General features: G+C 56.8%; 1 protein-coding gene and 1 long non-coding RNA gene across 2 annotated transcripts in view; one reads left to right on the forward strand and one right to left on the reverse strand.

Annotated features, from left to right (window-relative positions):
- The window catches only part of GRWD1 (glutamate rich WD repeat containing 1), a 70,697-nt gene extending 60,593 nt beyond the window's left edge, over nucleotides 1-10,104 (reverse strand). Inside the window, exons 1-3 of the mRNA XM_075329444.1 lie at nucleotides 9,813-10,104; nucleotides 9,624-9,741; nucleotides 1,424-1,580 (exon numbers count right to left, since the gene is read on the reverse strand). Of these exons, the coding sequence (XP_075185559.1) occupies nucleotides 1,424-1,580; nucleotides 9,624-9,741; nucleotides 9,813-10,059 (522 nt within the window). The 5' untranslated portion in view covers nucleotides 10,060-10,104. The remainder of the gene's footprint in view (nucleotides 1-1,423; nucleotides 1,581-9,623; nucleotides 9,742-9,812) is intronic.
- Nucleotides 10,067-19,928, forward strand: LOC142257276 (uncharacterized). The gene is made up of 2 exons (XR_012727602.1): nucleotides 10,067-10,392; nucleotides 19,292-19,928. It is a non-coding gene; the product is annotated as an uncharacterized LOC142257276 (long non-coding RNA).
- The last annotated feature ends 5,343 nt before the right edge of the window (nucleotides 19,929-25,271 follow it).

Below are 25,271 nucleotides of genomic sequence, written 5' to 3' on the forward strand. Positions count from 1 at the left end.
TATTTTTTGTGCAACAAGTTGGGAGATTTTTTTGGTACCATTTTGGGAACATAACTTTTTTTTTTAATCGCTTTTTATTCACATTTTTCAGGTAAAGAATGAACAAAAACCAGCAATTCACTTATTGTTTTATATATTTTTGCGCGGTTCCCAGTGCGGTAAAAATAAGATTTATTCTTCAGGTCAGTACAATTACAGCGATACCAGACCTACCATATTTTTTGTTTTATAAGACGCACCGGATTATAAGACTCACCCCAAAATTAATTTATTATTTTGTCTTACCGGGGGGCTGCAGCTGTGGTGGAGCAGGGATCACAGGAGGCAGTGCAGGAGTACGGTGATACTGTGGCGATGCAGGGGGGGCCCAGATGTTCACTGGGGGCTGCGGTGCTGTCCTGGGGCAGTGGGCGCTGCTGCTCGCTGCGGGTGGTAAGTCACGGGACATTCTGAAGACTCTAGGCGCCAGTATTTGAAGCCCTCACTGTAGACATCTTCAGAATGGCTCGTACCTCGCTGCCTGCCGCATTGCCCCTGCCTCCTGTGACCCCTCTCTACCACCCCCCGATAAGCTACATTTGGATTTTAAGATGCACCCCTCATTTTTGTCCCAAATTTTTGGGAGGAAAAGTGTGTCTTATAATCCAAAAAACACTATTTTTTTATGCTTTGCTGCTGTTACACACTAAAAATAGGGGGTCTTTGAGGCCTCTTGACCACTTAGATAACGCTGTCACGATTGAGGGATTAATCAGCTACGATTGTTACAAAACGAGTCAGGGCTGATACCTGCAGGTGTCAGCCGTCATCCTCGGGATTTTCAGTGGCGGGGCAGCACTACCCTTTATATGAGTATTGGTGGTCATTGAGGGGTTAAATAAAATGATTTTGTTTTTCTAGCTTCCTGTTTGCACCGTAACGTGGGCCGATTCCATGCACATCTCTGCAGAAATGAAATGCAATGAAAATGCATAGGGTTTTTTTTTTTTTTTTACCTGCAGACTTTCTCATCTCAATCAAGTGTATGGGGAAAATTAATAAAAATATGTTAAAAAAAAAAAAAAAAAAAAAAAAAAAAGGGGGGGGCATGAGATTTAGAGAAATGTTATACTTTGCTGGAGCCTGTAAGACTGTCCACACCAAGTACAGGCGCTCGGTGCATCATGGTGGCTAATCAGTTACTTGCACCTGCCCACCTTTTCCATCCTTCTACTGTATGGCTGTATGACATCAGAGCTGTCAATCAAAGAAGAGGGGAGGCTGCTGGAGATGGATGGAAAACAAGCAGGTGGATTTAATGTCTGACCCCACCATGATGCACCGAGCGCCTATGCTTGGTGTGAACAGTCATCCTGTGCGGATACAGGCCCTTTAGAGGAAGCTCATACTAAAATTAAATGAAAACAAAAGAAATGGCAATTACCCGAATTCTGTTAATCCCTCCGTAGTGTGGGACCATGGCCAACTCCAACTGCGGCTTCCGTTCTTCCTCCTCCTCTTCACTTTCACTGCTTTCTGAGTCGGATTCGTTCTTCTCTTTGCTGGTCCGGTGCAAGTTGTGCATCTTCATCACTAGTATCCTGAGTAACACAAGAGGGCAGTAGTAAATTACGGCACATCTATGCAGTGGGAGTTTCATACACGTGTCCTCAGCGCCCGCAGCTCCGGAGGAGAGCACAGCTCCGGAGCAGAAAGGCATCCCCCGCAGCTCCGGAGCAGAGAGGCATTCATGCATGCACGTCTCTAATCAGTTCTATAGGAGCAGAGACTTGACAGGTGTGCTTGAAGGGATATTCCAGGTGAGCCGAGCCTTGAGGGCATGACTGCTGATGTCAGGTATGGGTATCCATATACATGATATCACCAGCTATGCTTACAAAATATGGGAGGTAAGCAGAACTGGAATGCCCCTTTAAGAGGAGACCTGCATATTTATAACATGCCCCATCCATAAGGCAGAAATATCCCAGAAGGTAAAGGGTATATGCCAAGATCCTAAGTTACGCCTTCTCTATAGGACAGGGGAAAGCTTCCCCATCCCATAAACACCTCCATTTAAAAAGGCCCCTTTCTGTGGATCACAGATTGGGGGAGACTTCCCTGAGGTGAACAACCCCTTTAAAGGGAACCTGTCATCAGAAATTTCGCCCAAAAGCTAAAAGATTCCCCCTCTGCAGCTCCTGGGCTGCATTCTAGGAAGGTCCCTGTTATTATTGTGCCCCATGTGAGACCAAAGAAGGGAATTTTGTTACTTACCGTAAATTCCTTTTCTTCTAGCTCTTATTGGGAGACCCAGACGATTGGGGTATAGCTACTGCCTCCGGAGGCCACACAAAGCACTACACTAAAAAGTGCAAGGCCCCTCCCCTTCTGGCTATACCCCCCCGTGGTATCACGGGTTCTCCAGTTTTAGTGCCAAAGCAAGAAGGAGGAAAGCCAATAACTGGTTTAAACAAATTAACTCCGAGTAACATCGGAGAACTGAAAAACCGTTCAACATGAACAACATGTGTACCCGCAAACAACAAAAAAATCCCGAAGGACAACAGGGCGGGTGCTGGGTCTCCCAATAAGAGCTAGAAGAAAAGGAATTTACGGTAAGTAACAAAATTCCCTTCTTCTTCAGCGCTCTATTGGGAGACCCAGACGATTGGGACGTCCAAAAGCTGTCCCTGGGTGGGTAAAGAAATACCGCATGTTAGAGCTGCAAAACAGCCCTCCCCTACGGGGGTGTCACTGCCGCCTGCAGGACTCTTCTACCTAAGCTGGCGTCCGCCGAAGCATAGGTATGCATCTGATAATGCTTGGTGAAAGTGTGCAGACTGGACCAGGTAGCTGCCTGGCACACTTGTTGAGCCGAAGCCTGGTGTCGTAATGCCCAGGACGCACCCACGGCTCTGGGTGAGTGGGCTTTTAGCCCTGAAGGAACCGGAAGCCCCGCAGAACGGTAGGCCTCTAGAATTGGTTCTTTGATCCATCGAGCCAGGGTGGCTTTAGAAGCCTGCAACCCCTTGCGCGGACCAGCGACAAGGACAAAAAATGCATCGGAACGGCGCATGGGTGCCGTGCGGGAAATGTAGATTCTGAGTGCTCTCACCAGATCTAACAAACGTAAGTCCTTTCCATACCGGTGAACCGGATGAGGACAAAAGGAAGGCAAGGATATATCCTGATTAAGATGAAATGAGGATACGACCTTAGGGAGAAACTCCGGAATGGGGCGCAGCACTACCTTGTCCTGGTGGAACACCAGGAAGGGAGCCTTGGATGACAGAGCTGCCAGCTCAGACACTCGCCGAAGCGATGTGATCGCAACGAGAAACGCCACCTTCTGTGACAGGCGAGAAAATGAAACTTCCTTCAGAGGCTCGAAAGGCGGCTTCTGGAGAGCAACTAGTACCCTGTTGAGATCCCATGGATCTAACGGCCGCTTGTACGGGGGTACGATATGACAGACCCCCTGTAGGAACGTGCGCACCCTAGAAAGACGTGCTAGACGCTTCTGAAAGAACACGGATAGTGCCGAGACTTGCCCCTTAAGGGAGCCGAGCGACAAGCCCTTTTCTAACCCCGATTGCAGGAAGGAAAGAAAAGTAGGCAATGCAAATGGCCAGGGAGACCCTCCCTGAGCCGAGCACCAGGTTAAGAAAATCTTCCACGTTCTGTGGTAGATCTTAGCAGAGGTGGACTTCCTAGCCTGTTTCATGGTGGCAACGACCCCTTGGGATAATCCTGAAGACGCTAGGATCCAGGACTCAATGGCCACACAGTCAGGTTCAGGGCCGCAGAATTCCGATGGAAAAACGGCCCGTGGGACAGTAAGTCTGGCCGGCCTGGTAGTGACCACGGTCGGCCGACCGTGAGATGCCACAGATCCGGGTACCACGATCTCCTCGGCCAGTCTGGGGCGACGAGTATGACGCGGCTGCAATCGGATCTGATTTTTGCGCAGTACTCTGGGCAAGATTGCCAGAGGTGGAAACACATATGGGAGCCGGAACTGCGACCAATCTTGCACTAAGGCGTCTGCCGCCAGAGCTCTGTGATCGCGCGATCGTGCCATAAATGCCGGGACCTTGTTGTTGTGCCGAGACGCCATTAGGTCGACGTCCGGCACCCCCCAGCGGCGACAGATTTCCTGAAAACACGTCCGGGTAAAGGGACCATTCCCCTGCGTCCATACCCTGGCGACTGAGGAAGTCTGCTTCCCATTTTTCTACGCCCGGGATGTGAACTGCGGATATGGTGGATGCTGTGTCCTCCACCCACATGAGGATTCGCCGGACTTCCTGGAAGGCTTGCCGACTGCGCGTCTCTCCTTGGTGGTTGATGTATGCCACCACTGTGGAGTTGTCCGACTGGATTCGGATCTGCTCTCTTTCTAGCCACTGCTGGAAAGCTAGTAGGGCAAGATACACTGCTCTGATTTCCAGAACATTGATCTGAAGGGTGGACTCCTGCTGAGTCCACGTCCCCTGAGCCCTGTGGCGGAGACAAACTGCTCCCCACCCTGACAGACTCGTATCTGTCGTGACTACTGCCCAGGATGGGGGTAGGAAGGATCTTCACTGTGACAATGAGGTGGAAATACGCCACCATTGCAGAGAGTCCTTGGCCGTCTGGGAAAGGGAGACTTTCCTGTCCAGGGAGGTTGACTGCCCGTCCCATTGGCGGAGAATGTCCCATTGAAGTTGGCGCAGATGAAACTGCGCAAAGGGAACTGCCTCCATGGCTGCCACCATCTTCCCTAGGAAGTGCATGAGGCGCCTTAAGGGGTGCGACTGGCCTTGAAGGAGAGACTGCACCTCTGTCTGCAGTGAACGCTGCTTGTTCAGCGGAAGCTTCACTATCGCTGATAGAGTGTGAAACTCCATGCCGAGATACGTTAGTGATTGAGTCGGTGACAGATTTGACCTTGCCAGATTGATGATCCACCCGAAAGTCTGGAGAGTCTCCAGCGTAACATTCAAGCTGCGTTGGCATGCCTCGAGGGAGGGTGCTTTGACGAGTAGATCGTCCAAGTAAGGGATCACCGAGTGTCCCTGAGAGTGCAAGACTGCTACCACTGCTGCCATGACCTTGGTGAACACCCGTGGGGCTGTCGCCAGACCGAATGGCAGAGCTACGAACTGAAGATGGTCGTCTCCTATCACAAAACGTAGAAAACGTTGGTGCTCCGTAGCAATTGGCACGTGGAGATAGGCATCTTTGATGTCTGTTGAGGCAAGGAAGTCTCCTCGAGACATTGAGGTAATGACGGATCGGAGGGATTCCATCCGGAACCGCCTGGCGTGCACATGATTGTTGAGCAGTTTTAGGTCCAGAACAGGACGGAAGGAGCCGTCCTGTTTTGGAGCCACAAAGAGATTGGAGTACAAACCCTCGCCCTCGTTCCTGAGGGGGGGGGACAGGGATCACCACTCCTTCTGCTCTTAGAGCGTCCACCGCCTGCAGCAGGGCATCTGCTCGGTGGAGAGGTGGGGCCGTTCTGAAGAATGGAGTCGGAGGACGAGAACAGAACACTGTCCTGTGCACGTGAGCACAATGTCCGTCACCCACCGGTCTGTGACCTGTGGCAGCTAAATGTCGCCAAAGGCGGGGGAGTCTGCCATCAACCGCGGATGCGGAGAGAGAGAGAGAGAGCTGAGAGTCATGAGGAGACCGCCTTGGTAGCGGATCCTCCGGCTGCCTTCCTTGGGCGTGATTGAGCCCGGCCGGAATCTGAGCCCGTCTGAGGTTTTGTAGCCCTTTTGCACGAGGACAATTGGGACCTGCCCGAGCTTGGGAAGGACCGAAACCTCGACTGTACTTTTAGGACAGCATTAATAGGGTAAGTCGCAGTGCAGACATTGCGGGGTTACGGACGCCTCTGCGGTACAGATGTACATGTGCTCAAGGCCAGCTGCGCAAGAACAGCTGAACAGGTTAGGTTGCCTATACGGCTGTGAATGCCGGAGCAACCGACACGCCGATAGCCTCCTAGACAGATTTCAACCAGAGTCCATCTGTCTGTGAATGGCATCTTTAAGTGAAGCCCCATCTCCAATGCAACTATGTCTCTAGACGCAAGCCTGGAGATTGGAGAATCCACCTTTGGACCCTGGGTCCAGCGCTTGACCACGTCAGGGGAAAAGGGATAACGTGTATCTTTAAAAAACGTTTGGAGAAAACGCTTATCTGGTAAGCGTGGTGTTTCTGGACTGCTTCTCTGAAGTCAGCGTGGCCAGAAAAATACTCAATATCCGTTTGAGATACTGAAAAGGGACTTCTCCTGCTGTGAAGCTGACTCCTCCACTGGGGGAGCTGAGGGAGAAAGATCCAACCTTCCATTGATGGACGCTATAGGATCATTCCGTATGGCGTTACCATCCGGTGTATCCGGATTAAGAGCGATGTCAGGATCAAAGTCCTGGAGAGCTGCCTTATCATACAGAGAGTCCTCCTGGGACCCCCCCGTTCCAAATGAGGTTGGTCAGGAAGATTGCCCATGGCCTGTCTGGACTGCAAGTCTCTATCTTATGACAATATATCTGTCGAAACTGCAACTCCGTCCCTGTCCTTGGACAGGGTTGACAGGTGGTTTCTTTGGCCACGACTAGTAGAGACCCCGGCAGACGAAGTGCTAGAGACCCCGGCAGACGAAGTGCTACAGGGGAGCATGCACACAATGGGACGGTGTCATGAATAGCATCCCATGTAGTAAAAACAGCACTGAAAATCTGTGTTGCTTTTTTGCCGCTGCCGACTAGCCATCTAGAAGTATATAGCCAAGAATGGTGACCGTACAGTGCAATGTATAGCATACAAGCATAAAGTACAAATGAACACTGCAGCACAAGCAATACAAGCAGCATAGAAGCCTATGCCCTGGCACCCCAGCTCTTCTGCTGCTGTAGACTAGTCATCTAGGGGAATATAGCCCAGAAGAGTGACCCTACAGTGCAATGTATAGCATACAAGCACAAGTACAAATGAACACTGCAGCACATGCAATCCAAGCAGCATAGAAGCCTGTGCCCTGGCACCCCTGCTCTTCTGCTGCTGTATACTAGTCATCTAGGGGAATATAGCCCAGAAGAGTGACCCTACAGTGCAATGTATAGCATACAAGCACAAGTACAAATGAACACTGCAGCACATGCAATCCAAGCAGCATAGAAGCCTGTGCCCTGGCACCTCTGCTCTTCTGCTGCTGTAGACTAGTCATCTAGGGGAATATGGCCCAGAAGAGTGACCATACAGTGCAATGTATAGCATACAAGCACAAGTACAAATGCACACTGCAGCCCATGCAATACAAGCAGCATAGAAAAAAACCTGTGCCCCAGCACCCTTGGTTTTCAGCTGCTGTAGTCTAGCCATTCCAGGAGAATATAGCTAAGACTAGCGACTGTACAGTGCAGTGTATAGCATACAAGCATAAACACAAATGAACACTTCAGTACGTGCAATACAAGCAGCATAGAAAGCCTGTGCCTTAGCACACCTGCTTTCCTGCTGCTGATGTGTCGCTCTCCAAGCGGGCATATAGCGACCTATGCAGTTAAAATACACATGTACACACTGCAGTATATATTGGGGTCAGCACTATGTGTGCCGCTTACCGCCCGCCTATAAGCGGGTGTATGGTCGCCATAGTCCTGCCTGGTTGCCGAAAGTCCGAGCTCGGACTGCGGTAATGGCTGCCGGCGTCTTCCCCAGCTCGTGTGAGGAGGGGCGGGCCGTGGGCGTGCCCCAAGTCAGAGCGGGAATCCGGCGTCCGACAGTGTGCAGTGAGAGGGCTGGAGCATGTAAAAAGGCTCCAGCCCTCGGCGCTGCTGATTGCTCAGCGCCTGTCCCCTTCCCTGAGTGACAGGGAGGGGGCGGGAACGAAGCGGCACTAGGCCGCAGAAGCCGGGGACTGGATTTATAAGCGCCGCCGCCGTAAAAGCGCGGTCGGCGCCCAGTCCCCGGCGAACTACAAGTCCCAGCCGCGCCGCCGCTCCCGGAGCGTCCGGCGCGGTAGTTCCCAATACACAAAGTCACTCAGCAAAGCTGCAGTGACTGTAACCCTTTACTGTCCCCGGCGCACTAGCACACCCAGCAAGTCTGGAGTGTGCTGTGTCTGTGTGTCCGGGGACACAGAGTACCTGTAATGGTGCAGGGCCATGTCCCTGAACGGTACTCCAGCTCCGTATCCAGCAGGTTCAAATGGGTCTGTGGATGGAGCCCGGCGTCAGAGCTTTGAGGCCGGCAGGATCCCACTTCCTCAGAGCCCCTCAGGGGGATGTGGAAGGAAAGCAGCATGTGGGCTCCAGCCTCCGTACCAGCAATAGGTACCTCAACCTTACAACACCATCAACGGGTGAGAAGGGAGCATGCTGGGGGCCCTATATGGGCCCTCTTTTCTTCCATCCGAAATAGTCAGCAGCTACTGCTGACTAAAATCTGTGGAGCTATGCATGGATGTCTGACCTCCTTCGCACAAAGCTTGAAAACTGGAGAACCCGTGATACCACGGGGGGGTATAGCCAGAAGGGGAGGGGCCTTGCACTTTTTAGTGTAGTGCTTTGTGTGGCCTCCGGAGGCAGTAGCTATACCCCAATCGTCTGGGTCTCCCAATAGAGCGCTGAAGAAATAAAGCCTTTATAAAGTTCTACCTTTTTGTATGCAGCTTCTGTAAATCTGACACGGGGGCGGGCTCTCTGCCGTCCGTTATTCTGCCTCCTGGTCCTGTATGCCGCCCCCATCGCTCCTTTCCATATCTGATGCACCGCCCACTGCTCCAGCCATCCCCACGCATGCCCAGTGCCAGTCTCACAGGACTGAGCAGTGTGACCGCTGGTGACGTGTGCGCAGGCAAGTGATTATGGACGGGACTGTGACTGTTATCAGCAAGTACCCGGCCATAATCTCGTGAGCGCGCAAACCTCTCCAGCGGTCACACTGAGCTCAGTGTAGATGCTAGACTGTATGGGCTGCTTCCAGGGATGACGTCCCTTTGTCATGTGATAGGGGCGTGTTCGAAATACTATCACATGACAAAGGGACGTCATCCCTGGAAGCAGCCCATACAGTCTAGCATCTACACTGAGCTCAGTGTGAATGCTGGAGAGGTTTGCGCGCTCACGAGATTATGGCCGGGTACTTGCTGATAACAGTCACAGTCCCGTCCATAATCACTTGCCTGCGCACACGTCACCAGCGGTCACACTGCTCAGTCCTGTGAGACTGGCACTGGGCATGCGCGGGGATGGCTGGAGCAGTGGGCGGTGCATCAGATATGGAAAGGAGCGATGGGGGCGGCATACAGGACCAGGGGGCAAAATAACGGACGGCAGAGAGCCCGCCCCCGTGACAGATTTACAGAAGCTGCATACAAAAAGGTAGCACTTTATAAAGGCTTTATTTTGGTCTCACATGGGGCACAATAATAACAGGGACCTTCCTAGAATGCAGCCCAGGAGCTGCAGAGGGGGAATCTTTTAGCTTTTGGGCGAAATTTCTGATGACAGGTTCCCTTTAATGAATATTTCAGCAGTGCTGAGGAGTTAGAGATCGCCACCAATCACAGTCCAGCTCTCATTCCTGAGCAGCCTCTTAGAAGATGAAAGCCGCCCCTTGATTGGCGGAGGGGACGCTACCTGTTGGCCTGTGCGCTGTCAGCCTGAGTCCCGGCGCAGAGAAGCAGCGACATGGGGAAATCGCAGCGATCCGCCCCCAGACCGTCCGGGATCACATCGAAGCTCAGACACGGCGACCCTGCAACACAAGAGCCGGCATGAAGCAGACAGAGACCCCCGGCCATCACCCCGGCCGCCCCCATACCGCACCTGTCTGCGCCTGGTGGTAGAGCACATAGGCGTCCTGCTCCATCACCAGCTCCTCTCCTTCGCTCAGGGGCTGCACTCCCGGCAGATACACTCTCTGAGGCGCTTCGTCTGTTCCTTCCTCCTCGTTTTCCTCCATTATCTCGTCACCATTATCGTCCTCTTCTTCCTCCTCGCTCTCCGTCCCCTCCATGTCTTCATCTTCTCCTTCCTCAGCGCTTCTCCACGTGGGTTCTCCCTTGTCTGCCATGTTGGTAGAGGCTAGATCGGAGTTGATTTTTTGAGGGGGAGGAGTGATTTCATGAAATCATGATGTCACCGGAAGGGGCGGGGCCTCCTCAGTGCCGTGCAGATCTGTGGGCGGGAAGCGGCAGTGCTTGGGCTCCTCAGTGCAGAGCGGACGGATCCTGACCCTGAGGTGGGGGAATATTCAGCTTTCCCTCATTAGTTATAGCTCTGGGGTCTCAGGCTGGATGTTGGGGGCACAGAGCAGTGTCTCCTGTCACCACTGGGGGCTGCAGCTCGTGTATATCTCAGGGCATGTACTGAAGCTGCAGCACCGTTCTGTGGAGGCTTCCATAAGGTAAGTGGCTTATGAAGGGGGGTTACACGGAGCAGGGGGCGATGCTGTGGAGGTTTCATAAGGAATGTGGGGGTTATTCTAGGCAGGAGGCGACGCTGCATGTTTGGGGGGCTTGCAGGAGGCAATGTGGAACGTTTAGGGCGGCTCGCACTTGCCACGGAGCGACTGCATGTTTGGGGTGGACTCGCACTGGACAGGGGGTGAAGCTGCACGTTTGGGGGGGCTGGCAGTGGGCGACGCTGCACGTTTGGGGGGGCTGGCAGTGGGCGTCGCTGCACGTTTGGGGGGGGGGCTGGCAGTGGGCGACGCTGCACGTTTGGGGGGGCTGGCACTGGGCAGTGGGCGACGCTGCACGTTTGGGGGGGCTGGCACTGGGCAGTGGGCGACGCTGCACGTTTGGGGGGGGCTGGCACTGGGCGACGCTGCACGTTTGGGGGGGCTGGCAGTGGGCAGTGGGCGACGCTGCACGTTTGGGGGGGCTGGCAGTGGGCAGTGGGCGACGCTGCACGTTTGGGGGGAGTGGGCAGTGGGCGACGCTGCACGTTTGGGGGGGCTGGCAGTGGGCAGTGGGCGACGCTGCACGTTTGGGGGGGGCTGGCACTGGGCAGTGGGCGACGCTGCACGTTTGGGGGGGCTGGCACTGGGCAGTGGGCGACGCTGCACGTTTGGGGGGGCTGGCACTGGGCGACGCTGCACGTTTGGGGGGGCTGGCACTGGGCAGTGGGCGACGCTGCACGTTTGGGGGGGCTGGCAGTGGGCGACGCTGCACGTTTGGGGGGGGCTGGCAGTGGGCGACGCTGCACGTTTGGGGGGGCTGGCAGTGGGCGACGCTGCACGTTTGGGGGGGCTGGCAGTGGGCGACGCTGCACGTTTGGGGGGGCTGGCACTGGGCAGTGGGCGACGCTGCACGTTTTGGGGGGGCTTGCAGGGGGCGACGCTGCACGTTTTGGGGGGGGCTTGCAGGGGGCGACGCTGCACGTTTGGGGGGGCTGGCACTGGGCAGTGGGCGACGCTGCACGTTTTGGGGGGGCTTGCAGGGGGCGACGCTGCACGTTTTGCGGGGGGCGACGCTGCACGTTTGGGGGTTCTCGCTGGGCAGTGGTGCGTGTTGTGGGGGCTCTCGCTGGGCAGTGGTGCTTGTTGTGGGCTCTCGCGGGGCAGTGGTGCTTGTTGTGGGCTCTCGCGGGGCAGTGGTGCTTGTTGTGGGGGCTCGCGGGGCAGTGGTGCGTGTTGTGGGGGCTCTCGCGGGGCAGTGGTGCGAGCCCCCCCCGACGTGCAGCCTCTCTCTCCCTGCGAGCCCCCCCGACGTGCAGCCTCTCTCTCCCTGCGAGCCCCCCCGACGTGCAGCCTCTCTCTCCCTGCGAGCCCCCCCGACGTGCAGCCTCTCTCTCCCTGCGAGCCCCCCCGACGTGCAGCCTCTCTCTCCCTGCGAGCCCCCCCGACGTGCAGCCTCTCTCTCCCTGCGAGCCCCCCCGACGTGCAGCCTCTCTCTCCCTGCGAGCCCCCCCGACGTGCAGCCTCTCTCTCCCTGCGAGCCCCCCCGACGTGCAGCCTCTCTCTCCCTGCGAGCCCCCCCGACGTGCAGCCTCTCTCTCCCTGCGAGCCCCCCCGACGTGCAGCCTCTCTCTCCCTGCGAGCCCCCCCGACGTGCAGCCTCTCTCTCCCTGCGAGCCCCCCCGACGTGCAGCCTCTCTCTCCCTGCGAGCCCCCCCGACGTGCAGCCTCTCTCTCCCTGCGAGCCCCCCCCGACGTGCAGCCTCTCTCTCCCTGCGAGCCCCCCCGACGTGCAGCCTCTCTCTCCCTGCGAGCCCCCCCGACGTGCAGCCTCTCTCTCCCTGCGAGCCCCCCCGACGTGCAGCCTCTCTCTCCCTGCGAGCCCCCCCGACGTGCAGCCTCTCTCTCCCTGCGAGCCCCCCCGACGTGCAGCCTCTCTCTCCCTGCGAGCCCCCCCGACGTGCAGCCTCTCTCTCCCTGCGAGCCCCCCCGACGTGCAGCCTCTCTCTCCCTGCGAGCCCCCCCGACGTGCAGCCTCTCTCTCCCTGCGAGCCCCCCCGACGTGCAGCCTCTCTCTCCCTGCGAGCCCCCCCGACGTGCAGCCTCTCTCTCCCTGCGAGCCCCCCCGACGTGCAGCCTCTCTCTCCCTGCGAGCCCCCCCGACGTGCAGCCTCTCTCTCCCTGCGAGCCCCCCCGACGTGCAGCCTCTCTCTCCCTGCGAGCCCCCCCGACGTGCAGCCTCTCTCTCCCTGCGAGCCCCCCCGACGTGCAGCCTCTCTCTCCCTGCGAGCCCCCCCGACGTGCAGCCTCTCTCTCCCTGCGAGCCCCCCCGACGTGCAGCCTCTCTCTCCCTGCGAGCCCCCCCGACGTGCAGCCTCTCTCTCCCTGCGAGCCCCCCCGACGTGCAGCCTCTCTCTCCCTGCGAGCCCCCCCGACGTGCAGCCTCTCTCTCCCTGCGAGCCCCCCCGACGTGCAGCCTCTCTCTCCCTGCGAGCCCCCCCGACGTGCAGCCTCTCTCTCCCTGCGAGCCCCCCCGACGTGCAGCCTCTCTCTCCCTGCGAGCCCCCCCGACGTGCAGCCTCTCTCTCCCTGCGAGCCCCCCCGACGTGCAGCCTCTCTCTCCCTGCGAGCCCCCCCGACGTGCAGCCTCTCTCTCCCTGCGAGCCCCCCCGACGTGCAGCCTCTCTCTCCCTGCGAGCCCCCCCGACGTGCAGCCTCTCTCTCCCTGCGAGCCCCCCCGACGTGCAGCCTCTCTCTCCCTGCGAGCCCCCCCGACGTGCAGCCTCTCTCTCCCTGCGAGCCCCCCCGACGTGCAGCCTCTCTCTCCCTGCGAGCCCCCCCGACGTGCAGCCTCTCTCTCCCTGCGAGCCCCCCCGACGTGCAGCCTCTCTCTCCCTGCGAGCCCCCCCGACGTGCAGCCTCTCTCTCCCTGCGAGCCCCCCCGACGTGCAGCCTCTCTCTCCCTGCGAGCCCCCCCGACGTGCAGCCTCTCTCTCCCTGCGAGCCCCCCCGACGTGCAGCCTCTCTCTCCCTGCGAGCCCCCCCGACGTGCAGCCTCTCTCTCCCTGCGAGCCCCCCCGACGTGCAGCCTCTCTCTCCCTGCGAGCCCCCCCGACGTGCAGCCTCTCTCTCCCTGCGAGCCCCCCCCGACGTGCAGCCTCTCTCTCCCTGCGAGCCCCCCCGACGTGCAGCCTCTCTCTCCCTGCGAGCCCCCCCGACGTGCAGCCTCTCTCTCCCTGCGAGCCCCCCCGACGTGCAGCCTCTCTCTCCCTGCGAGCCCCCCCGACGTGCAGCCTCTCTCTCCCTGCGAGCCCCCCCGACGTGCAGCCTCTCTCTCCCTGCGAGCCCCCCCGACGTGCAGCCTCTCTCTCCCTGCGAGCCCCCCCGACGTGCAGCCTCTCTCTCCCTGCGAGCCCCCCCGACGTGCAGCCTCTCTCTCCCTGCGAGCCCCCCCGACGTGCAGCCTCTCTCTCCCTGCGAGCCCCCCCGACGTGCAGCCTCTCTCTCCCTGCGAGCCCCCCCGACGTGCAGCCTCTCTCTCCCTGCGAGCCCCCCCGACGTGCAGCCTCTCTCTCCCTGCGAGCCCCCCCGACGTGCAGCCTCTCTCTCCCTGCGAGCCCCCCCGACGTGCAGCCTCTCTCTCCCTGCGAGCACCCCCCGACGTGCAGCCTCTCTCTCCCTGCGAGCCCCCGACGTGCAGCCTCTCTCTCCCTGCGAGCCCCCCCGACGTGCAGCCTCTCTCTCCCTGCGAGCCCCCCCGACGTGCAGCCTCTCTCTCCCTGCGAGCCCCCCCGACGTGCAGCCTCTCTCTCCCTGCGAGCCCCCCCGACGTGCAGCCTCTCTCTCCCTGCGAGCCCCCCCGACGTGCAGCCTCTCTCTCCCTGCGAGCCCCCCCGACGTGCAGCCCTCTCTCTCCCTGCGAGCCCCCCCGACCGTGCAGCCTCTCTCTCCCTGCGAGCCCCCCCGACGTGCAGCCTCTCTCTCCCTGCGAGCCCCCCGACGTGCAGCCTCTCTCTCCCTGCGAGCCCCCCCGACGTGCAGCCTCTCTCTCCCTGCGAGCCCCCCCGACGTGCAGCCTCTCTCTCCCTGCGAGCCCCCCCGACGTGCAGCCTCTCTCTCCCTGCGAGCCCCCCCGACGTGCAGCCTCTCTCTCCCTGCGAGCCCCCCCGACGTGCAGCCTCTCTCTCCCTGCGAGCCCCCCCGACGTGCAGCCTCTCTCTCCCTGCGAGCCCCCCCGACGTGCAGCCTCTCTCTCCCTGCGAGCCCCCCCGACGTGCAGCCTCTCTCTCTTTGCGAGGGACGCTGCGGGGCTCGCTGGGCAGCGGGGCGCGGCGCGTTGGGGTGGGGCTGGCACTGGGCAGGGGGTGACGCTGCACGTTGTGATGGGGGCCGGCACTGGGCAGGGGGTGACGCCTGCACGTTGTGAGGGGGGCCGGCACTGGGCAGGGGGTGACGCTGCACGTTTGGTGGGGGCTCGCACTGGGCAGGGGGCGAAGGGGGGCCCTGTGTGTGTGTGGGGGCCCTGTGTGTGTGTGGGGGCCGTGTGTGTGTGTGTGTGGGGGCCGTGTGTGTGTGTGTGGGGGCCGTGTGTGTGTGTGTGGGGGCCGTGTGTGTGTGTGTGGGGGGCCGTGTGTGTGTGTGTGGGGGCCGTGTGTGTGTGTGTGGGGGCCGTGTGTGTGTGTGTGGGGGCCGTGTGTGTGTGTGTGGGGGCCGTGTGTGTGTGTGTGGGGGCCGTGTGTGTGTGTGTGGGGGCCGTGTGTGTGTGTGTGGGGGCCGTGTGTGTGTGTGTGGGGGCCGTGTGTGTGTGTGTGTGGGGGCCGTGTGTGTGTGTGTGTGGGGGGCCGTGTGTGTGTGTGTGGGGGGGCCGTGTGTGTGTGTGTGTGTGGGGGCCGTGTGTGTGTGTGTGTGTGGGGGCCGTGTGTGTGTGTGTGTGTGGGGCCGTGTGTGTGTGTGTGTGGGGGCCGTGTGTGTGTGTGTGGGGGCCGTGTGTGTGTGTGTGGGGGCCGTGTGTGTGTGTGTGTGGGGGCCGTGTGTGTGTGTGTGTGGGGGCCGTGTGTGTGTGTGTGTGTGGGGGCCGTGTGTGTGTGTGTGTGGGGGCCGTGTGTGTGTGTGTGGGGGCCGTGTGTGTGTGTGTGTGGGGGCCGTGTGTGTGTGTGTGTGGGGGGCCGTGTGTGTGTGTGTGTGGGGGCCGTGTGTGTGTGTGTGTGTGGGGGCCGTGTGTGTGGGGGCCGTGTGTGTGTGTGTGGGGGCCGTGTGTGTGGGGGCCGTGTGTGTGTGTGTGTGGGGGCCGTGTGTGTGTGTGTGGGGGCCGTGTGTGTGTGTGTGGGGGCCGTGTGTGTGTGTGTGGGGGCCGTGTGTGTGTGTGTGGGGGCCGTGTGTGTGGGGGCCGTGTGTGTGTGTGTGGGGGCCGGTGTGTGTGTGTGGGGGCCGTGTGTGTGTGTGTGGGGGCCGTGTGTGTGTGTGGGGGCCGTGTGTGTGTGTGTGGGGGGGCCGTGTGTGTGTGTGTGTGGGGGCCGTGTGTGTGTGGGGCCGTGTGTGTGTGTGTGTGGGGGCCGTGTGTGTGTGTGTGTGGGGGCCGTGTGTGTGTGTGTGTGGGGGCCGTGTGTGTGTGGGGGCCGTGTGTGTGTGTGTGTGGGGGCCGGTGTGTGTGTGTGGGGGCCGTGTGTGTGTGTGTGTGGGGGCCGTGTGTGTGTGTGTGGGGGCCGTGTGTGTGTGTGTGGGGGCCGTGTGTGTGTGTGTGGGGGCCGTGTGTGTGTGTGTGGGGGCCGTGTGTGTGGGGGCCGTGTGTGTGTGTGTGGGGGCCGTGTGTGTGGGGGCCGTGTGTGTGTGTGTGGGGGCCGTGTGTGTGGGGGCCGTGTGTGTGTGTGTGGGGGCCGTGTGTGTGTGTGTGTGGGGGCCGTGTGTGTGTGTGTGGGGGGGCCGTGTGTGTGTGTGTGTGGGGGCCGTGTGTGTGTGTGTGGGGGCCGTGTGTGTGTGTGTGTGGGGGCCGTGTGTGTGTGTGTGTGTGTGTGTGTGTGTGTGGGGGCCGTGTGTGTGTGTGTGTGGGGGCCGTGTGTGTGTGTGTGTGTGGGGGCCGTGTGTGTGTGTGTGTGGGGGCCGTGTGTGTGTGTGTGTGTGGGGGCCGTGTGTGTGTGTGTGTGGGGGGCCGTGTGTGTGTGTGTGGGGGCCTGTGTGTGTGTGTGTGGGGGCCGTGTGTGTGTGTGTGGGGGCCGTGTGTGTGTGTGTGGGGGCCGTGTGTGTGTGTGTGGGGGCCGTGTGTGTGTGTGTGTGGGGGCCGTGTGTGTGTGTGTGTGGGGCCGTGTGTGTGTGTGTGGGGGCCGTGTGTGTGTGGGGCCGTGTGTGTGTGGGGGCCGTGTGTGTGTGGGGGCCGTGTGTGTGTGGGGGCCGTGTGTGTGTGGGGCCGTGTGTGTGGGGGCCGTGTGTGTGGGGGCCGTGTGTGGGGGCCGTGTGTGTGGGGGCCGTGTGTGTGGGGCCGTGTGTGTGTGGGGGCCGTGTGTGTGTGTGTGTGTGGGGGGCCGTGTGTGTGTGGGGGCCGTGTGTGTGTGTGTGTGTGTGTGGGGGCCGTGTGTGTGTGTGTGTGTGTGGGGGCCGTGTGTGTGTGTGTGTGTGTGTGGGCCGTGTGTGTGTGTGTGTGTGTGTGTGTGTGTGGGCCGTGTGTGTGTGTGTGTGTGTGTGTGTGTGTGTGTGTGTGTGTGGGGGCCGTGTGTGTGTGTGTGTGGGGGCCGTGTGTGTGTGTGTGTGGGGGCCGTGTGTGTGTGTGTGTGTGGGGGCCGTGTGTGTGTGTGTGTGTGTGGGGGCCGTGTGTGTGTGTGTGTGGGCCGTGTGTGTGTGTGTGGGGGCCGTGTGTGTGGGGGGCCGTGTGTGTGTGGGGGCCGTGTGTGTGGGGGCCGTGTGTGTGGGGGCCGTGTGTGTGGGGCCGTGTGTGTGTGTGTGTGTGTGTGGGGGCCGTGTGTGTGTGGGGGGCCGTGTGTGTGTGTGGGGGCCGTGTGTGTGTGTGGGGGCCGTGTGGTGGGTGTGTGTGGGGGCCGTGTGTGTGTGTGTGTGGTGTGTGTGGGGGCCGTGTGTGTGTGTGTGTGGGGGCCGTGTGTGTGGTGTGTGGGGCCGTGTGTGTGTGTGTGTGTGTGGGGGCCGTGTGTGTGTGTGTGTGTGTGTGGGGGCCGTGTGTGTGGGGGCCGTGTGTGTGGGGGCCGTGTGTGTGGGGGCCGTGTGTGTGGGGGCCGTGTGTGTGTGGGGGCCGTGTGTGTGGGGGCCGTGTGTGTGTGGGGGCCGTGTGTGTGTGTGTGGGGGCCGTTTGTGTGTGTGGGGGCCGTGTGTGTGTGTGTGTGTGTGTGTGTGTGTGTGTGTGTGTGTGTGTGTGGGCCGTGTGTGTGTGTGTGTGGGCCGTGTGTGTGTGTGTGTGTGTGTGTGTGTGTGTGTGGGCCGTGTGTGTGTGTGTGTGTGTGTGGGGGCCGTGTGTGTGTGTGTGTGGGGGCCGTGTGTGTGTGTGTGTGGGGGCCGTGTGTGTGGGGGCCGTGTGTGTGTGTGTGGGGGCCGTGTGTGTGTGTGTGTGGGCCGTGTGTGTGTGTGTGTGGGGCCGTGTGTGTGTGTGTGTGGGGGCCGTGTGTGTGTGTGGGGGCCGTGTGTGTGGGGGCCGTGTGTGTGTGTGTGTGGGGGCCGTGTGTGTGGGGGCCGTGTGTGTGGGGGCCGTGTGTGTGGGGGCCGTGTGTGTGGGGGCCGTGTGTGTGGGGGCCGTGTGTGTGTGTGTGTGTGTGTGTGTGTGTGGGGGCCGTGTGTGTGTGTGTGGGGGCCGTGTGTGTGTGTGTGTGTGGGGGCCGTGTGTGTGTGTGTGTGTGTGGGGGCCGTGTGTGTGTGTGTGTGGGGGCCGTGTGTGTGTGTGTGTGGGGGCCGTGTGTGTGTGTGTGTGTGGGGGCCGTGTGTGTGTGTGGGGGCCGTGTGTGTGTGTGTGTGTGGGGGCCGTGTGTGTGTGTGTGTGTGTGTGGGGGCCGTGTGTGTGTGTGTGTGTGTGGGGGCCGTGTGTGTGTGTGTGTGTGTGGGGGCCGTGTGTGTGGGGGCCGTGTGTGTGTGTGTGTGTGTGGGGGCCGTGTGTGTGTGTGTGTGTGGGGGCCGTGTGTGTGTGTGTGTGTGTGGGGGCCGTGTGTGTGTGTGTGTGTGGGGGCCGTGTGTGTGTGTGTGGGGGCCGTGTGTGTGTGTGTGGGGGCCGTGTGTGTGTGTGTGGGGGCCGTGTGTGTGTGTGTGGGGGCCGTGTGTGTGTGTGGGGGCCGTGTGTGGGTGTGGGGGGGCCGTGTGTGTGTGGGGGCCGTGTGTGTGTGGGGGCCGTGTGTGTGTGTGTGTGTGTTGGGTGGGGCTCGCAGGGAGAGAGGCTGCACGTTGGGTGGGGGGGAGCTTGCAGGGGGAGAGAGGCTGCACGTTGGGGGGGGGGGGGAGGATGCAGGGGGGAAAGAGGCTGCACGTTGGGGAGGGGGTAGAGGCTGCACGTTGGGGGGGGGGGAGCTTGCAGGGGGAAAGAGGCTGCACGTTGGGGGGGGAGCTTGCAGGGGGAAAGAGGCTGCACATTGGGGGGGGGAGCTTGCAGGGGGAAAGAGGCTGCACCTTGGGGGGGGGGGGAGCTCTCAGGGGGGAAGAGGCTGCACGTTGGGGGGGGGGGGGGGAGCTCTCAGGGGGGAAGAGGCTGCACGTTGGGGGGAGCTTGCAGGGGGAAAGAGGCTGCACGTTGGGGGGAGCTTGCAGGGGGAAAGAGGCTGCACGTTGGGGGGGGGAGCTTGCAGGGGGAAAGAGGCTGCACGTGGGGGCCGAGCTTGCAGGGGGAGGGAGGCTGCACGTGGGGGGGCTCGTGCTGGGCAGGGGGCCGTGTTGCACTTTGTGGGAGGTGTGCTATTAATCTTCTCCCTTTGTTTTTCTAACACAGTTTGTGACTACTGGCATCTGGGTGTAATTGCCCCCCGTCGTCCCACCTTAAAGACTGAGAGAACAGTGTGGTCTAATGCACATCACACCTCCTATGTCCTCCAATGTATTCAACAAGAGCATTTTTATGGTAAATGGAGAAATACAATTTTTACACCTAAAACGCACGGGACTCCGATACAAAAGATTTTTTTTCTTTCATTGTTGCCAATGTCCAATATGGCTTTATTCTACGTATTGATTTGTAAAGTTGATTGTTACAGTGTATATTTGTATCCCCGACCTACTGTCTCCCCCTCTCTAATTACCCTGTAGACTGTAACCCCCCCGAGAGCAGGGTCCGCTCCCCTCTGTACCAGTCTATCAGTGTTATATATTTGTATCCCCGACCTTCTGTCTCCTCCCCATTACCCTGTAGACTGTGAGCCCCTGAGGGCAGGGTCCGCTCCCCTCTGTACCCGTCTGTGAGGATTGGTTTATTCACTGTAATTTATATCTGTATTTTGTGTGTTACCCGTTCCCATGTACAGCATGGAATAAATGTTCTCTATAAAAATAAAACTGTATAAATATATTTCTCCTTCTTTTTTTTTTTTTTTTTAAATTGATATACTTATTTTAATAAAACTGTTCTAGAAGTTTGGGCTGAATGTTCATTTCTATAATGATAAAGCTCGGTGTGACATTAGTGAGCAGTCACTGCCGGTCGGGCTGCGGTCACAGTGTTGTAGGTAGTTTCCCAAAACATCTGTCCTCACATGTAGACCCACAGTAAACTGATCAGATCTCGCTGACAATTTATTTTCTGTCTTTAGCAGACCCCTGATCCTCTCTCACGCCCCCCATTTATTAGGCCCCAGTCCTGTTTCACCGTGTTTCCCTCCTTTGGTGGCAACATAACTCCATGAGGCTCACACCGCCTGATTCCGGTCATATGGGGCGAAACGTTTTTTTGTTTTTTCTTTAAATTTAAAGGGACGTAAGTTGCTTTTTGCTGAGCGTCTGAAGCTGTTGCCACCACTGTTCCATAGGACGGGCTCTGGCAGAGGTGACACTACATATTTTACAGAGGGGTAACAATACTTCTTAGAAATTTTGAGAAGTATTTTTAGCCGCTGAGGAGAACATCATAATTTGCAGCAACTCAAAATGATAGTACATACAGTAGATGGGTATCTATAAGGCCCCTTTCAGATGTCCGTGTTTAAACAGGTGCAAGCCACACGTACCAGTATGGTTGTCCGTGTGGTACCGGTAAAAAAAAAAGTAAGATACTGAAATGAATGTTTTTTTGGTTTTGTTTTTTTTTTTGATTTTTTTTTTTGTTTAATGTGGAAAGCCTGAAAAATTAAAGATATAGGAAGATAAATAGAGCTTATAGAATAGTGTTCTAGAGATAGTTAGCTTGACCAGCATTTTTACACCATTTTTAATTTAAAAAAAAAAAAGTGGGGTCCCCCCAACTTTCATATCCAGCACAGGAACAGCAGCAGCTGTAGGCTGAAATCCTCAGCTCTTTGCAGTACCTTGGCTGGTTATGAAAAATAGAGGGGATCCCACGCTTATTCTTTACATTTTTAGATTAAAAAAAATTACGTGTGGTCCCCTCTATTTTTACTAAAAAAACAGCCATGGTACAGCAGACAACTGGGGGATGATATTCTTAGGGTGGAAAGGGCCATGGTTATTTGGCCCTTTCCAGCCTAACAATAGCAGCCCACAGACGCCCGAGAAGTGGCACATCAATTAGATGCAGCAATTGTGGTGCTGGACCTGGCTTTTCCCGTTGCTTTGGTGCAATGGCAAACTGGGTAATATTTGTGGGGTTGATGCCAGCTCCAGCATACACCCCTACTACTAATCCAGTAGATGAAAGGAGAATAACAAACTTTATTTGAACAAAAAACCTTCGACTCAGACCTCATTCACCAATTTATTTGATTTTTATAAATAAAAAACAGTTCTACCGTAATCTATGGTGAGGTCCCACGACATTCCCCAAAAGCAAACCTGGAAAGACATAAAAGAGAAAATCATTCAATAAATAAAGACAAAAGACACCCTCTTTTCCAATTTATTTCTCTATCAAAGCCCTAATCCTGGTCTGCCGAAAGCCAATTGGGGGCGGTCACGTCAATACTGCTGTCACACTCAATGGAGAACCGAACATTCCTCATTGGTTGTGAGAGTACTCACACACACACTGCTGTGGATGCTTCTGTTTGATGACCTTCATCTCATAAGGTGAGCTCAGGTTATTCAGGTCAGCAGTATGTGTGCGGGCGCGGCAGTGATGTCACAGGTTAATCAGAGTTCACAATGAACTCAGATGACATCCTTATGACACCCGTGCTACTGTGGGGGTCGCGGCAGTAACGTCATGGGTTCATCGGAGTTCTCAATAAACTTTGAAGAACCCGTGAAGTCACTGTCGCTACACCCGCGGTGGCGTAGGCGTCAGGATATCAGAGTTCCTTGGATACTCACCTGTCCCCAGCGATGCTGTCCCTGGCACTGATGTCTATGGTGCTGCTGCTTCCAGGTCCTCCGTTGAGTGCATATTCATTGAGTATAATGAGCGGGGATCGGAAGCAAGTGACAGCAGGGCTGGAGACAAGTAAGTATAAAAATTCATTTTATTTCAGAGACACGTGTTTTCTCTGGTTCTTGTCACACGGATTACATCAGTGTGTGACATCCGTGCTGCCTGAGAAAAAAAAACAATGTCTGCGTGCAGGGAAATGTGGGGCAACACGGTCCATGTAAAAACATGCATGTGTGAGGAACACTATAGAATAACGTGAGTACGTGTGGCATCCGTGTTAAAAATGGATGTCACACATACCTGAAACATATGGATAAAAATTCCCCGTTTTCCCAATCGGTGCGGGTTCCAGTGATCGGACACTGATCAGCAGGTGATCACCTGGCCCATGGATAGGTGATAACTTGTTTTCACTAAACAATCCCTTTAAGGCGTGTAAACAATCCCTACAATTATTTGTCCGACAGCTCTCTCTTGACTATCACATACAGGAGTGCTCAGCCAAATGTTCTTGTGTTCTCTCTCTGAGAGCTGATGTCGCCTCCTCTGGGGGTGGATTATCTTTCAAGAGATCAAAAGCATCAACAAGTGGAATTCAAACACGCCGGTTCCTTCCCTCCCTTTAAGCTGGGTTCACACTAATCGACAGCGACAACGACGTCGCTGTTACGTCACCATTTTCTGTGACGTAACAGCGACCTTGTAAGTCGCTGTTATGATCGCTGCTTAGCTGTCAAACACAGCGACGCAGCAGCGATCATAACGTCGCTGTGCTACATGTGCAGAGAGCAGGGAGCCGCGCTTAGCGCTGGCTCCTTGCTCTCCTAGGTACAGTACACATCGGGTTAATTAACCCGATGTGTGCTGCAGCTACATGTCACAGTGCAGAGAGCAGGGAGCTGCGCGCACTGCTTAGCGCTGGCTCCTTGCTCTCCTTGCTACAGTATACATTGGGTTAATTACCCGATGCGTACTGCAGCCACATGTGCACAGAGCAGGAGCCGGCGCTGGCAGCAAGGGCGGAGGCTGGTAACGAAGGTAAATATCGGGTAACCAGGGAAAGGTCTTCCCTTGGTTACCCGATGTTTACGCTGGTTACAGCTTAACGCAGCTGCCAGACGCCGGCTCCTGCTCCCTGCTCGCTTCATTTCGTCGCTCTCTCGCTGTCACACACAGCGATGTGTGTGTCACAGCGGGAGAGTGACGACCAAAAAATTAAGCTGGACATTCAGCAACGACCGGCGACCTCACAGCAGGGGCCAGGTCGTTGCTGGATGTCACACACAGCGACAGTGACTGGACGTCGCTGCAACGTCACAGTCAATGGTAACGTAGCAGCGACCTCGTTGTTGTTGTCGCTGTGTGTGACACCAGCTTTACATCCATTCTCGAGGTAAGTCAGATAGCCCCCATACACATCATATTGTTGTCTGATCCGGGCAATTTTAGCCCTATGTTTATGGGAGCTTTCATGTAATCTGTATAAGGGCTTATTCAAACATCTATGAACGTCAGTACAATCTCTGAACACAATGCATGGACTGGCTGAGGCCGTCCTTATAGACAGTGCTGTGAGCTCAGAAATCATGAACCTCAGTGCAGCAACTCCGCTCTAGTCACCTCTAGTGAGATAGAATGGAGTTACTGTACAGGGGATGTTCCTTACAGACAGTGCTGTGAGATCAGAAATCATGAACCTTAGTGCAACAACTATGATCTAGTCATCTCTGTGCTGGGCAGTGTTGTAACTAGAATTTGATGGGCCCCAATGCAAAATTAGGACCTGCCCCCCCCCCCAACACAGATACACTGGGTACAGGATAATGACATCGACACTCGGGGCATGGGATAATGACGCTGACACTCAGGGTGCGGGATAATGAAGTTAACACTTGGCTCTTTCCCTCAGCACTCAGGTTTCCCATGATCTGAAATCCCTCTTTCTATCATCATCCAGCTTTCCTATGTTCTGATATCCATCTTGTCCTCAGCACCCAGCTTCCCTAGGCTCTGCTATACATCTTTCCCTCAGCACCCAGCTTTCCCATATCATAGCATCGTAAAGCTGGGTGCTGCGGGTAAGAGCCTCTTTCCATCAGCACAAAACGTTCCCATCCCAAGCTTATGTCTTTGTCCCCCCTCGTATATATAGTTCTCCAAATACTATAATGGCCCCCACATAGCCATCCATATAGCATATTGGGTCCCACGTAACCCTTCATTTTACTAGAATGCGCCCCATAGTCCTCCTTGTATTATAATGCATTTCCCATAGTCCTCTATGTATAAGGTAACTCTTATAGCCCTCCAATTATTATACTACAACTCCCATAGTCCTCCATGTATTATAATTCACTCCATAGTCCTCCATATATTATACTGCACCCCATAGTCCTCCATATATTATAATGCACCCCCATAGTCCTCCATGTTTTATAATGCACCCCCATAGTCCATGGATAAGGTAGCCCTCATAGGCCTTCATATATTATAATGCAGCCCCCATAGTCATGCATGTATTATAATGCACCCCACAGCTCACCATGTATTATAATGCAGACCTCATAGGCCTCCATGTATAATAATGCAGCCCCCATAATCCTCCATATATTATAATAGTAGCTGTCATATACCGTCCCCCAGGCCCACCCACCCAGTTCCTTGACCACTTTTCAGCCTGGCTGCCGCACTTCATGTCCTCAGAATTACCAACCCTCATCCGAGGAGACTTTAACATACCCATGATCAGCCCCTCCTCCCCATCTGCATCCCAGCTTCTATCTCTCACCACCTCCCTTGGCCTCTCACAGCTCTCATCTTCTGAGACACATGAAGATGGTAACACTCTTGACCTGGTCTTTATCGGCCTCTGCTCAATCTCTGACTTTGACAACTCACCTCTTCCCCTCTCTGACCACAACATCCTCTCCTTCAAGCTCACAAACCCTCGTCCACCCCAGTACACTCCCACCTATCACACATTCAGAAACCTACAGGCCATTGACTTTCAGACCCTTACAGACTCTTTACACTCATCACTGTCCCCTATGTCCTCACTTTCCTGTCCTGATCTGGCTGTAAACCATTACAATGACACACTCAGAAATACCCTAGACCAAGTAGCACCCCTCACCCTCAGAACCTCCAAACACAGAGTAAAACAGCCTTGGCTCACTTCCCAAACTCGATTTCTCCAGTGATGCTCTAGGAGTGCCAAACGCATATGGAGGAAAACCCGCACACCAGAAAACGTCATCCACTACAAGTTCATCTTAAGGACCTACAACTCTTCACCTCGCCAAACAGACCTACTTCACCACCCTTATTTCCTCACTATCCAACAATCCAAAAAAGCTCTTTGACACCTTTCACTCCCTCCTCAGTCCCAAAGTACATACCCCCATCACAGACCTTCATGCTGATGACCTGGCCTCAT

This window comes from Anomaloglossus baeobatrachus, chromosome 11 (assembly GCF_048569485.1).
Source record: "Anomaloglossus baeobatrachus isolate aAnoBae1 chromosome 11, aAnoBae1.hap1, whole genome shotgun sequence".
Taxonomy (NCBI): domain Eukaryota; kingdom Metazoa; phylum Chordata; class Amphibia; order Anura; family Aromobatidae; genus Anomaloglossus; species Anomaloglossus baeobatrachus.